We start from the raw sequence: 15,404 nt of genomic DNA on the forward strand, positions 1-15,404 counted from the left end.
TGAACTCACAAAGCATGCTGGCGTGAAATCCAAACAGTCAGAAAACACACTGAGTTAGTGAAGCTTTCTGAGGGAAGTCAGCAACACGTGGGTGTCCTTCTGCTTGGTGCTGGTTCATCCACCACGAGAGGCGACCACGTCATCTCAATGGCACGTGCAGGTTAAAGCTGGCTGGTCATTCCTCAAGGATTACTGCAGCACTTTGCAGACAAAACAACTGACCGTTGGCCCCTGCAGCCATAAATCAACAGGTACTAACATGCACTAATCGCTGCATGCACGCATACAAATCCATGACATGTTAACGTAACCTCAGTTGTTAACATTCTCCAGCTAATCTCGTGTCTGGAAGCCACAGCATCTGCACTTTGTGGGGAACCACCCAGCTCCTGGCCCGGACCCAAAGAAGGAAATCAGGAGTCCTTGAGAGGAAATGCAGCAGCTCATCGATCAACACCGAGCTCTGAGTGGTGGGAAATGTCACTGTTCTCAGGAAAAACCTTAATGGGGCGGTTCAGAGCAGGCATGTCCAAAGTGCGGCCCATGATTTTGTGCGACCCTTAACAGCATCTATAAAACGATGAAATGTGTTTATCCTGCAGACTTTTGATGTTGGGTTTTATGTTCGATCTTTTGCTAACAGGCTTACGTTGTGGCCCTCTGGCTTAGAGATTTAGGCCTGGTTCGTGATTGAGCGGATTTTTCACCCGTCCCTCCCCTTCTGTAATGTAAATTCAATTCAAAAATACTTTATTAATCCCAGAGGGAAATTGATTGCAGTAGTAGCTCAGAATAATAATAATAATAAGTCATCAAAGAGTTGTTGTATATTACAATGGCTGTTGGCAGGAAGGATCTCCAGTAGCGGTCAGTGTTGCAGCCAAACTGAAGACACTCTTCCGTTCTGCTCCATTTAGCTGAACAAGCTGACAACTCTGAGGTGAAAATGCTTCTACTACTCCATCTTTGCAAACAGGATCAGGACTCAAACACAGTTTGGTCATATTCATCATATATTTATAAAAACGGTGCCCTAAAAGTTGTTTTAGATCGGCTCATTTTAATAATTCATTGACTCACACGTCGTGATTTAAGCTGTTTGTGGCTTCATTTCTGCTGAGACACAAACAAGAGAGGGTTTCCCATGTTTTCTCATCCTTACTGATTTATTATGGGATCATTTTTGCTGCTTTTGTTTGTGACATTCTTGATGTTTGGTGCAACTCCATAAATTTTGTTTACAGTGTTTAATAAATTAAACCGACGCAGATTAAAGTTGAAAATCTGCATTCTTACAGAGAGATTAATGGTAGGATTACGATTGCTTTCATGTTTAAAATACTTTAAAATATGACTTAAGGAAGAAATATTTTCCAGACACGTGACTGGATGGAGCATCTGTTTATCTCAACTGCAAACGAACTTACATTTATTCACATGAAAAAAGCGTTCTGGGCAGAACCAATAAGTGAACCGACAAAACGCCCCAGTTTCTAAATACACAAAAATCCACTTTTATGCCAAAAGTTTCTAAATTAGCTGTTTTGAATTGAGTCGGCTGGCTGCTGAGGTAATCGTCTCATGGTTTTGTTTTTCTCACAGTAATTTCTGAGGACTGAAACAAGCTAGCCGCCTCTAATCAGAACAATCCGGGGACTTAAGGAGCTTTTTTTAGGTAAAAAACGACCCGTCTTAGACTAATTATCTCGTTTAAACTGATAAAAATTGTTTTCTCTGCTTCTCATTACTATTGATTATAAGAAACTGAGTCTGAGAGATGATTCAATGAAAGGAGGATCGACCCTCGACTTTCTGAAGGAGCAGATTTGATGAAATGACTTTTGTTTTAAATTCTTACATCCTGGAAGCTGCTGTAATCCAACAGGTTTACTAGAAATAAACAGAAACATTACTGATCACTGACAACCGCCATCTAAAATGTGTCGAGCATTTGTGAAGCTTCATTCCTGCAGAATTAAATGTAGTACAGCTGTCGTAGAAAAGCGCCATCCCTGCTATGTGCTCGGTTATCCGGCTGTTTTTGCCAGAGTTTTGCATATGTTGTGTTGGCCCGATAATAAAGAGCTAGCCAGCTGTTGCTCTCTTTGGCTTTAATGTTAAACTCAAACCTTATGATGTGTTTTGTAGATGCAAACGTTAAATAAACAGTTTGAAGACAACGAGGTTAACTCGTTAAGGCTCCAAAATGAGAAAAAGGAGGTGCTGCATTAGTGAGGGCTGACAGCAGGCAGGCTGGGAGGGATGAAAAGAAACATGAAACAAAGAATGTGGGGAAACTCAGAGCGAACAGTAGCTCGTATATCAGACAGAGCCAGCAGCACCTGGTTTTTGTAGAAAAATGGGTACCTCTGCTTGTTAAAGGGCTCAGACAAATAAAGCACGGGTCAGTTTGATGTAGTGGAGTCCACATGTGCAAAGATCACACACATCTGTTTGTCACCTGATGAAAACAAAAATAACAGCAGCTCAAAGTAGTTGAAGTCAAGGAGTGTGGCTCCACTGCTAACAGCGGTGATGTAATAACAGGCCTGTGATTAGACCAGATCACCTCACTCTCGCTGCAGCAACACGACGCCACGACGCCCAGTCGGCTTGGTTGCAACATAAACTGCTCAGGTTTCCACAGGATCCGTCGCATTTATTCTGTCTGCAGGACATCGTGTTGCTCAGCAGGGTGGTGTGTGGCTGCATCCTTAGAACAGGGGCGGCAGTAGGGTGGGGCCAGTGCCACCCTGAAAGCCAGCTTGGAGCCCCCCCCCCCCCCCATCTCTGTTTTTGTCAAGATTTAGTTTAATTTGGGTTTGGATTTACACTGCAAAAGCTGATTTCTAAGAAAGTGAAAAAAATATTTTTAGACATTTTTTTTATTATTTTTAGTCCAAAATCAAATAAAAATCAATTTATGAAAAAAATAGCATCACTTAAAATAGGTAAATATTCTTTAATATGATCCAATAATGAAATGTTTAGAGACTTATTTTCTTTTTAGACTAAAAATAAGATAAAATGTCTAAAACTTTATTTTTTAAAATGTTCTTAGACATCAATTTTTGCAGTGTGGAGTCTTACTTCCTTATATTTTGGACATCTCGCCTCTGATTGGCTTACAGCAACACAACTCTACCACTGACTCTGTTTGCTCTGCAACTTTGATGTTTTATCTCCGCAAATAACACAAGCCTGGAGGAGTTATGCTGTGTGGTGAAGTTGCTAATGCTAACAATTAGCTTCTACTAGCTAAAACGTGTTCTGCTCTCTCGTAGACTCTAAATCAACAACAGCCTTTCCCTGTTGTGGCCAAGATGGGTGAGTCCATGAATGCTTATTGTCAACATGACGCTGGGTGTCTCTTCTACATCGAGCGTTTCCCCGTCGTTTCAGCGCATTGCATAGTTTTGACTTTAGAAGTGGAGGGGACACAACAGGCATGAGGACGGGGGGGTGTCTGTACAGCAACGATACAAAATTAAAAAATACAGCCTAGAGGCTCTTTTATGCAATGTCAGGAATGCAGAACTGTGAAGTACACAGGTGGCAGTAAAACAAATAACTAATACTTGCAAATCAACTTTGTTTTTCACCTTGTTAGTCATTTTCATTCCTACTCGTTGTCACCATTTTACACTTATTTTTGAATATCTGATCAAATTAGCTCATTGACATCAGATTCTAGCTGAACTCTTGGTCCTAGTGCTCAACCAGTCGATTTAATACAGCGCAAGATTGTTTTTGGATGGTAAAAAGTGCAGGGGACAAAAATGGACTTTAGAAAAAGTGTGTGTGTGTGTTGGGGGGGGGGGGGGGGCATTCCCCCCACGGTTCAGCGGATAATGCAGGATAGAGCCCTGCACTAAAGACCTAGGCCCGCGGGTCGACCCGGCCAGACGGCCCGAGGGCCGGGCTTCGGGCCAACGACTGTGTAATTACCTCGGACACGGGCCGGGACGGACACAGGCTCAGATTTTAGGGCCCGTGCAGGGCTCTAATGCAGGAGACTATTTTATTGTTTATCCTGCATGTGAAACTCAGAGTGACTGATCATATTTCAGAAAGAAGGAAGTAAAAACTGCTTCTCAGTGAACTTGCTCTTTAACAGGTTTGTTTGTACTGTTTTCTTACAAATGTGGCTCCCTAACTGGGGTGGGAACCTTGCTCCTGGAGAGGTTTCCCTTCTTCAACACAGTTGAGTCAGCAGCTCATCAGGCTCCACAGATGCCCCTTACTAACCTGCTGGTTTAAAACAGGTGTATTGAAGCAGGGAAACCTCTAAAACGTGCTGGATAGGGGCTCTCCAGGACCAGGGTTCCCTACCCCCGGCCTAGAACCTCCCCTCTCTGAGAGCGAACCTCTTAAGCTTGGTTTATGCTTGACGCGTCTGCGAGGTTAACACGGCTCCGCGCGGCAAAATTGCGTCATTTTAACAACCACGCCCCTCCACTGCGCCTCCGCACGGCCCAAAATTTCCGCACCGCGCACCTAGGAAATTTTCTAACCATGCAGACGGTCGGACGTGGGAAAACATGGCGGACCGGCAAGAACTAGTATGGCAGAGGTTGGTAAATACAGACATGTGTATGATTCAGCTCTCAGAGATCACCGAGATCAACATGTTGTTAATAATTCTTGGAGAGAAATAGCTCGCACTGTCGGAAAACACGAGGACGCTGTTAAAAATGCTGGAATGCCATGTTGTAAACAGTAATTTCTACTTCTACTATGGTGTAGTGTTGGATGCATGCCATAGAGCTCCATGCTGCCCCCTACAGTTTGGGAGAATATTGGCTCACCGCAGAGACAAGCCGCATGAACCATAAACGCTGCGAGTTGTGAAGCGCGTTCCATCTGCGAGCCGCATCACCAAGCGGAAAGTGAACGCGTCAAGCATAAACCAAGCTTTAGTCTGTCAGCGTACCACCACACCACCACCTTTCATTTAAAAGTTAGTTTCTCCCAACAAAGTTGCAATCAGCTCACACAAATGTCCGTCCTTTGAGGTTGTTGCCATGGAACAGCAACTTTTTAGCCACCTGGTGGCTTATTGGCCACTTGGTGCAGATCTGGTTTGAACGCCCGCAGACTTCCTGTCAGGATGCTCACAGCCTAAAACAGCTTTTACAAATTATCAGGGAGGATTAGCTCAGAGCTGAAGCGAATACTGGCTTAATGCAGGAGTTGAAGAGGAAATAGTTTGTCTGGTTATTGACAGATCCCTGCAGTCTGCTTTGAATTATTCTTAATGATGCTTTGTTTCCTGCCATAAATAGTAAAACTTTTGAAAAAGTTGGCAAGATGACGCTCATATTAATCTAATTTTTAACTTTATGAGTAATAAGTTTGTTTACAGAGACCACGCTGTCATTTTTGTGGGAAAAAGTTTATTTTCTGATGAAAATGGTCATTTTTAGCCATTTACTCATGTTGATGATCAGACTATTGCAAATGTTTTACTGGTTTCATATTCTGCAAAGGACTTGAATGGTTGTAGGCCTCTGTTGGAGGTAAACAGGAAGTACTGTTTAGCTTCATGTCTCCGAAGAGAAATATTGTGAAGTTCTTTGTGTTTTTAGGCTTTTTAAGCCAGAAGGATCTTGGAGACGGTCTGACCAACGAGCAGACATTAGAGACAATAAAATCTGATCAGAAATGAAGCTTCCTGTTATTTTTATTTCCTGTTTCAACGATGGGAAAATTCCAGGAGACAAGCTTGATTAGATTCAAAAGCAGGAAATCTAGAAGGAAAAGACTCAAATGGACCCTGTGCCAGGGAGCGCTCCCATCACAAATCGGGAATATTCAACATGGTGGACTGTCATGGCCCAATAATACACCGCGTCTGGTTTTTCTCCAAGGACAGAAGAGCGTGCTGCCCGTTGAATGTGATATGTAGCCAATCAGAAATTGAAGAGATGGAAGCAAGCTGTAGCTCCGCCTCCTTGGGTTGCATTTTTACACAAATGATGAAATAGCTGATTTCAGTCATAATTAACTAAACTATTGGGTAACACTTTACAATAAGGGTCCGTTTATTAACACTACTTAGAGCATTATTACGCATTAAAGCCTTAGTATGCAGCTTTTTCACCTTTTTAAAATCGTTTTCTTGAGCCAGTACGTGCTTTACGGGTTAACAGGATGTCACTCAGACCCCACTGCCCTCTTTGGCCGGAATATCGCACTTGCAACTTCAGAGTGGCAGGCCGGTCCATGTTGGACTGAGGGTTAGGGTTAGAGCTGATTTGTTTGATTTAGTAATGAATCGCTCCTGTAGACACTAATAAAGGCTGAGGAGACGTTTCAGCGGTAAGATTAAGGTGTTGGAAAGACGAACACTCAGCGACGCTAGGGGGTGCTAAAAGCAAGCTAAAACTGCAGAGTGTGTCTTTAATAAACTAAGGGTCCCTTTATTACCCGTTATTGTTAACTATTAAGTGCCCTTAAGGTTAGGACAAAGGACCAGGTGTCTGCTTTGTAATAAATTACATAATATGATTAAGCATTTGTCAATTATTTATTTTATAGTTTATTAATGCTTAATAATGCTTTAAATGGACTTTACGGACTTTTGAATTTTTATGCTCGCGATTGCCCCCTCAGGCCAAAAGCGTAACGGCAGCTTCAATAGTAGGCTCGTGCACGAGGCGCGCATGCTGTACGTGGGGGGGCGGGGGGGGCGGCGGCGGAGGACAGGAGAACGTGCATTTAATTAATTAAATAATTTGGTTCTGTACCTTTCTCTTCAGCACAGCAGACAAAGGTTTATGATGGGTCAGTCCTGCATGCTCAGATCATTCCCTTCCCTTGCTTGAAAAATTGTTCCAAAATGAAAGTTGAACCCACAACTTTTTTATCTGTGAATTCAATGCCGTTTGGCGAGTCTCAAATAAAAATTTGGGCATCTTACTGTAAAAAAAAATACCATTAATGTAAAAAACAAACTCTAAATGAACTATGTTCACATCCAGAATCAAACCCAAGTCCCCTGCATGAGAGTCCGATGTCTTACTAGGTGAGCTAAAGTGCCAGTGACATCTTTCGTATCTGTAACTTGACAGATGAAACAACGTTCAAAGTACGGTTCGGAGTGAAAATGGCTATTTTGTTGCTAATTTGCAGGAAATATCTAGAAGAAAGTTCTACAGAAAGTAGCTAAGGGTCCTCAGAAATGTAGCTAGCTTTGTCACTAGGCGTTAGGAACAGCGACAAAGTGGCACTGCCTCTCTCTCTGCTGCTAAAGCTACGGATAGCAAATGCTACGGGCGATGCCTGAGCGTGAACGCGCATGAAGCAGCCTGCTCGACCCGAGCATCTCTCTTTTTCTGTGATTTTACAGAAAAACAGGCAATCACAGTAAAAATGCCAGGGCTCATTCTACAGGACCAGGGCATTGCAGGAGAACGTATGAAGAAGACATTTATTATTTCTATACATGTTTTGGCTGTCAAACTTCCATGATGTCCCTTTAAATAACGTTAGTGTTGCCTAATAGTGTAAAATTGTCTTTCCCTAGAACCTAAATAACTGTTCATTATAATGTTTCTGATCCTGAAGTTGAGTTTCCCTCATAAGTCTTTTTTAATCATTTGTTTCATGTTGGTTTATAAAATGACAGCCTCAGTATTTGTTCAAGCAGCTCGTCTGTAGGTCTTTTTGTCAACCAGAGGCTGTAATCCCACTGATAGGACAAGAACGGTGCTTCATCCTGTGACTCCTCACCGGCCATGACACCGGAGGAAGGAGCTGAAATAAAGTCCGGTCTGGAGTTGGTTGTTGGTGATTGTACGGGCACATTTTTCTTGCATAACTGCATTTTTAGGACCTGGGAGAACAAGAATACTTCGTTCCACCATCTTTATCTTCATACGAGGAAACTCTGAGGTGGCTTTCCATGCTGTTGCCACACGGAGTGAAGGTACTTACACTCCTGTTTGCCTATAAACTCGCATTTCTGGGAGAGGAGAAAGAGGGGTGCATGATTAAGGAACCACAGCCAGTTCACTGCGAGCTGCTGGGGGGGGGAGACTAAGGTCGAGAACGTGGGACCCAAGCAGGGTTGGATGGATTTGCATGCTCCAGGGGTTCTGCATGGAAGGTGGGGGTGGGGAGACCTTACATCTTGTTAACCGAATGTTCTCCTTCCGTCAACTTGGCTTGGGTTGAACTCGACGTGACACCGCCTGGAGGAAAGTGAGATTTTAATAAGGGGGAAATGAACGTGGACAGCTGTGAAGAGAGAAGCTGTATTGGATTAAATTGCCACCTTAAAAAAAGGACCTTTCATTGTGAAATTAAAGAAACCGTCCAGGCTTAGGAGAAAATTTGATAAGCACACATGCAGCAAAGCTACACGTCGATTCATAAAAGATCCAACTGGAGCGTTTCTGCAGAGCTTCTGCCTTTCTTCAGCCGCTCCTCGTGCCTCCACCTGTGAAAGACACCATCGAGTCTGGTGCTATTAGGCCGCCTTAAAACACCTCTCTGCTGGAGGCGTTCATTGTTCAGGGTAAATATTTACTCTGAGACAGCCATCAAATCACTTTTTTGGGCCAGACACTTTCCTCTCAAATTCCACCTTTTCTTCCCATCTTCCCTCTGACAGAATAACTCCGACTCTAGTTACACTCCTCTTGTGCTCGCCCACACACACTCGAAACACACTTCCTTTTGCTCCCCACCTTTTCTCTCCTCGCACCCTCACGACCCCCCCCCCCCACACACACACACACACACACACCTTAAAACACTACCTTCTTTCACTGCATCACTTCCTCTATCACCCTGTGCTCACACACATTCACCTTTTGCCCTCCTCATTTCCTGTGTCCCTCTCTTGGTTCCCTGTTGCAGCAACGCAACAGTAAAAGCACACACACACACACACACACACACACACACACACACACACACACACACACACACACACACACACACAGCCAGTCACACTTGCGGTGGGCCTCAGGCATGCCGTGTTATGACAAACACACCTAATAGATAATAGGATGTGTCACACTCAGTCTGGCTCACCCTCTAAATCACACACACACACATGCACACACATGCACACACACGCGCACGCACACACACACACACACACACACACAAACACACACACACATGCATGCACACACACACGCATACACACGCACGCACACACACACACGCGCGCGCGCACACACACACGCTCACAAACGCACACACACTCACGCGCACACACGCACACATACGCACACACTCACACGAGCACACACGCACACACACGCGCACACACACACGCACACACACACACGCACACACACACACACGCACACACACACACACACGCTCACAAACGCACACACACGCACACACGCACGCGCACACATGCACACACACACACACACACACACACACACACACGCACGCTCGCACACACACATGCACACACACACACGCACACATACGCACGCACACACGCACGCACACACGCACGCACACACGCACGCACGCGCACACACACGCACACACACGCACACACACACACACACACACTGTGTTGAGTATGCAAGCCTGTGCAAAGTCCTGTATTCAAAACAATCCTGAAGACACATAAAACCAAGAATCAGAGATTAAAGCTGAGTGAACATGTAACCTAATAAGTCCAGCTCAGCCGTCACAGGACTGATATTAGTGCTGCTGGCACACACACCGTATGAATACTGCCAGCTACCAAATCTGCTTTAATATCTGAGAGGGACGAGAAAACAGCACACTCGAGGAGAGAGAGCAACGAGGACTCGGAGGGTCCTCAAGAAAACATCAGAAGGTGCCGGTGCGGCTACCGCCAGAGCTTCGAGGTTCAACAACACGTTCAGAACCCCAAATGTAATGTTGCAGTTATTTTCCAACGGTCTCTACCGGGATACAATTACAGCATTTCAATGAGTACAAAGCAGGATCAACAGAAATGTTAAAGCTGCAGCCGATTACTCATTGTGGTTACCGTGGTAACCACACACCTGTGAACCATATCTAACGATTCCATGCTTTGGTTTGCAAGTTGCTACAGTGTTTTATGTAGGAGACGAGTTCTGAAGATCCCCTCTTCTCCAGGTTTGGAGAGAAACCACTGAGTTCTGGCACGAGGGAAGTGATTCAGTCTGGAGGGTTTCCGCGGGAGGCGTTAGCAGCGCGTGACGTAAAAGCCCTGTTTTACCTGTGAGCTCCCTTCCCACCGAGAGCGTTTCAGACGCAAAATGGCAGTGAACGCGTTCCACGCAGCTGGTGCCACGAGGCCAGGAAATAACCAGAGAATTGCAACTCCACGTGGGATTATGGCAGTTCAGGAGATATCAGGCAAGGAGAAAGATGGCAGCACGTATGCAAGAAGGTCTGTGGTTACTTTCCTGTTCTGCTAACCTCGATTACAGAGGTTTCACAGGTAATGACGTACGTTTCTTTACTAGTTAAAGAGCAAGTCACCCCCAAATCAACTTTTTTCCTGATAAACTATATAAATGCGTGTCTAATTGTGCTGCAGACACGTGTAGTTAATAGTTTTGCACTTTAGTGCATTTTAGTTAAAAATGTAATTTTCTGCCTAAAACTGTCAGTGTTGTGCCGTTATCAGGTAAAAACTCTGCACTGCATTTGAATTTAAATCTGCCATCGATATTGGCTAAGAGGTGCCCTAGAACGTTAGCTGGTACCATATGATGTCACAATGTCATTGCGAATGTGTGTGCGTATTTGTAAGCGGCTCCGCCCTCTCGGGCTGCTAGGCAACAGCATTTGCTGCATTTTTCAAACAGGAAGTGGGAGTGGAGTAAGAATCTGGTAGGGGGTGACTTGCTCTTTAAGTGCCTGGAAATCTGTACATGACTTTTATTTTGTAAGTTTCAATGTTTCACACTTCGAGTTTGACTTCCTGTCTGGCCCGATCTGAACTGCTGAGTTTGATGCGTTCTAGAAGCGTAGTGTGTAAAAATAGATTAGACACCTTTTCGCAAAACAGCAATGATAGTAATCAGAGTACTTCAGCGTTCGTACACTGGCAGGAGCAGGATGAGGAAGCTAAACTATCCACTCTGCAACAAGTCAAGAGCCTAAAAGTGCCGACCTGGCTCCAACTTCAAGTGTGTTCTTCGGTCTGATGACAGCCGGCTGCAGACGCGCTGTAGGACAGCTGAAATGTCAAAGCGGGTGATCGTGTGTGGTTTGTGTTATCATCTCAACTTATGCTTTCACTGAAGATAGTCAGGCTGCCCACTAGAATAAATAACCCTCCTCACGTGTCTCCAGGGGTATTTATAGACCTTGATCTTCTTTCTTTTCAACTGACGTATTTTTCTGTCCACTGTGCACAAGTTTAGTTTTAATCTGAAAAAAAATCATGTTTTTGGTGCAGAAGAATAAAATCACAAAAAAAACACACTTACAGGCAGGAGCGGCGGTAGGCCCGGCTATTTGGGCTCATGCTCCGAATGTTTTATGAAAAGAGTAGTGCGTGTTACCCCGGATCTTCTTCAGTCCTAAATCTGCCCCTGCTTACAGGGCCAAGCAATGGTATTAATAATAATTTGGGGTCTGGGGAAAGGTGACATGCAGGAACAAACTCTGAGACATATAATATTTCTGTTGTGGGGCAGAAACAACAGAACAAAAAAGATACTGCGAGTTTTCCTTACAACAACTTTGATAGGTGCATCCCAGTAACAAGGCAGATGAGGAGGGAAACAAGCAGCGGAAGAACTCAGATCTGATAAGTAAAAGTATCAGTACAGCAAAGAAAAAATATTCTCACACACAAAAAAACCTCACTTCAGGGCATGTGTGCAGAAAACACATATATATACACATATATATGTATGTATGTACATACATATATATGTGTATATATACACATATATGTACAGTATGTACATATGTATGTATATGTATGTGTGTATGTATATATGTACATGTACACTCAACAAAAATATAAACGCAACACCTTTGTTTCTGCTACGATTTTTCATGAGATTGACTTAAAGATCTAAAATTCATTCCAGATACACAATGTTACTAGCCTGGCAAGCCAGACTAAATAAATGTATTATTTAGTCTGGCCACGCTCCATTGACGGCTCTCGGTTGTGGGGCGGGTTCTACCGTTGTCTTTCAAATGATCTCCGCATTCCATTGGACAATGAATGTGACATACTCTTGTTTCACTCTGTTGCATCATCCCACCCACCAGGCATATAGAGTGCCCTGATTGGCCCACAAAGCGGATAAAGCTCTGTGATTTGCTCACTAAGCAGATAGAGCACTATGATTGGCCCACCATTATGGACCAATCACAGCTCTTTACGTGTTTGAAACCCCTCTAGAGAGCTGTGATTGGCCAGCCAGAGCCCTGGTAGGAGCTGTGGAGGTTCCAATGGAGCATGCCTAGACCAAACTTTGCAAAGCAAGAATTTGGTCTAGTTCACTAGGCTACAATGTTACCATTTCTCTCAAACATTATTCACAAATCAGTCTAATTTGTGATAGTGAGCACCTGTGCTTTGCTGAGATAATCCATCCCACCTCACAGGTGTGCCACATCAAGATGCTGTTCTGACATCATGAGTAGTGCACAGGTGTACCGTATACTGCCCACAATAAAAGGCCACCCTGGAATGTGCAGTTTTTTGCTTTATTGGGGGGTCTGGGGACTCCGAACCGGTCAGTATCTGGTGTGACCACCATTTGCCTCATGCAGTGCAACACATCTTCCTCGCATAGAGTTTATCCGATTGTCAATTGTGGCCTGTGGTATGTTGGTCCACTCCTCTTCAATGGCTGTGCGAAGTTGTTGGATGTTATTAGGAACTGGTACATGCTGTCATATACGCTGGTCAAGCACATCCCAAACATGCTCAACGGGTGACATGTCCAGTGAGTATGCTGGCCATGCAAGAACTGGGACATTTTCAGCTTCCAAGAATTGTGTAAAAATCCTTGCAACATGGAGCCGTGCATTATCTTGCTGAAACATAAGGTGATGTTCATGGATGTGCGGCACAACAATGGGCCTCAGGATCTCATCACGGTATCTCTGTGCATTCAAAATGCCATCAATAAAATGCACCTGTGTTCTTCGTCCATAACAGATGCCTGCCCATACCATAACGCCACCACCACCACGGGCCACTCGATCCACAACATTGACATCAGCAAAGCGCTCACCCACACGACGCCACACGCTGTCTGCCATCTGCCCTGAACAATGTAAACCGAGATTCATCCGTGAAGAGAACACCTCTCCAACGTGCCAGACGCCATCGAATGTGAGCATTTGCCCACTCAAGTCTGTTAAGGCGACGAGCTGGAGTCAGGTCAAGACCCCGATGAGGACGACGAGCATGCAGTTGAGCTTCCCTGAGACGGTTTCTGACAGTTTGTGCAGAAATTGTTTGGTTATGCAAACCAATTGTTTCAGCAGCTGCCTGAGTGGCTGGTCTCAGATCATCTTGGAGGTGAACCTGCTGGATGTGGAGGTCCTGGGCTGGTGTGGTTACACGTCGTCTGCGGTTGTGAGGCCGGTTGGATGTACTGCCATATTCTCTGAAATGCCTTTGGAGACGGCTTATGGTGGAGAAATGAACATTCAATGCACGAGCAACAGATCTGGTTGACATTCCTGCTGTCAGCATGCCAATTACATGCTCCCTCAATGCTTGTGGCATTTTGCTGTGAGACAAAACTGAACATGCCAGGGTGGCCTTATATTGTGGGCAGTATAAGGTACACCTGTGCACTACTCATCGGATCAGCATCTTGATGTAGCACACCTGTGAGGTGGGATGGATTATCTCAGCAAAGCAGAAGTGCTCACTATCACACATTTAGACTGATTTGTGAATAGTGTTTGAGAGAAATGGTAATATTGTGTATCTGGAATGAATTTTAGATCTTCAAGTCCCTCTCATGAAAAATCGGAGCAGAAACAAAGGTGTTGCGTTTATATTTTTGTTGATTTTACATATATATATATATATATATATATATATATATATATATATATATATATATATATATATATATATATACGTATATACTGTATATGTATACATATATATGTATGTGTGTGTGTGTATATACATACATATATATATATATATATATATATATATATATATATATATACATATATACATATATATGTGTGTGTGTGTATATATATATATATATATATATATATATATACATATATATATATGTATGTATGTATACATATATATATATACATATATATATGTACATATATAAGTCATAATCAAGTCATCTGTCCAACTTAAATTTAATGACGATGATAATAAACAAATTCCAGAAATAAAGCTTCTTAAAGCTTCATTTATTTGCTCAAACAAGCAGGATGTGCAACTGAAACAAAGTGCTGCTGCATTCAGCAGTAAATCAAACCCAGAACGAAGAACGATTCATGATTTTTGTCCGTGTCGGGCCTCTTTTGTGCTAAAATATCAAATATACTCAAGTCATCATCAAGTCAACAGATTCAACTTAAGTCGCGAGTCTGATTGGCTAACAGCAACACGGCTACCACTGACTGTCTGCTCTGTAACGTTGACGTTTTATCTCCACAAATAACACAAGCCTGGAGGAGTTCTGCTGTGTGGTGGAGTTGCTAATGCTAACAGTTAGCTTCTACTAGCTAGACGTTCTCTGCTGTTTCCTGGACGCTAAACCAACAACAGCCTTCCCCGTCGTGAGTCCAGATGGGTGAGTCCATGAATGTTAGTGACAGTGTGACGTAGATCTGTCAGGCTTTTCTAATCCTAGAGTTTCACCGTCTGTTTTCTATCAGAAGCTACTGCCGGAGGTAGGTGTAGGAGACTATTTTCATGTTCAGCCTGCATGAAAAACTCAGAGTGACTATAAATATAACTTTATAACTGCCCTTCATGACATCGACGCTTCACTCCTGATAAAGCTCTTACTGTGCTGCAACCTCAAACATCACTGCAGGCCGACAGCAAAACACACACAGGTCCTAGCTTACATTCAGAAGGGCCAGAGTGACATCACAGGCGTAGCTTCACAAACGAGGTGTGTGGTCCGGTTTTGACCCGATGTTTAAACATGACTCAGGGAAACGGAGGAACTAGCAGGCGGTTTTCGTGTGACAGCTCAAAGACAAGCAGCTAGTGTGGAAGCTGGAAAATGATCTACCTCCATCTCCTCCGTTCACCTAACCGCTCGCTTCAACACGTGGTGCACCCATAAATCCTCCCCCGCCACAGGATGAGAGAAGCGAGTGTGCAGGTGTGTAAACGGGCAGATTAAGATGTCCTTACCTGTGAGAAACATCTACGGTACTCCTTCTCAGACCCCGAGCATCTGAACGTCCGGGGAGTTTCTCCTCTG

General features: G+C 43.9%; 1 protein-coding gene across 1 annotated transcript in view; it reads right to left on the reverse strand.

The window, feature by feature from the left end:
- adamtsl4 (ADAMTS-like 4) overlaps positions 1 to 15,404 on the reverse strand; it is a 55,802-nt gene that overhangs the window by 31,553 nt on the left and 8,845 nt on the right. Inside the window, exon 4 of the mRNA XM_015950387.3 lies at positions 15,335 to 15,404. This exon is cut by the window's right edge and continues 585 nt beyond it. Within this exon, the coding sequence (XP_015805873.3) occupies positions 15,335 to 15,404 (70 nt within the window). The remainder of the gene's footprint in view (positions 1 to 15,334) is intronic.

The sequence above is a fragment of the Nothobranchius furzeri genome, chromosome 5 (genome assembly GCF_043380555.1).
Source record: "Nothobranchius furzeri strain GRZ-AD chromosome 5, NfurGRZ-RIMD1, whole genome shotgun sequence".
Lineage (NCBI taxonomy): Eukaryota > Metazoa > Chordata > Actinopteri > Cyprinodontiformes > Nothobranchiidae > Nothobranchius > Nothobranchius furzeri.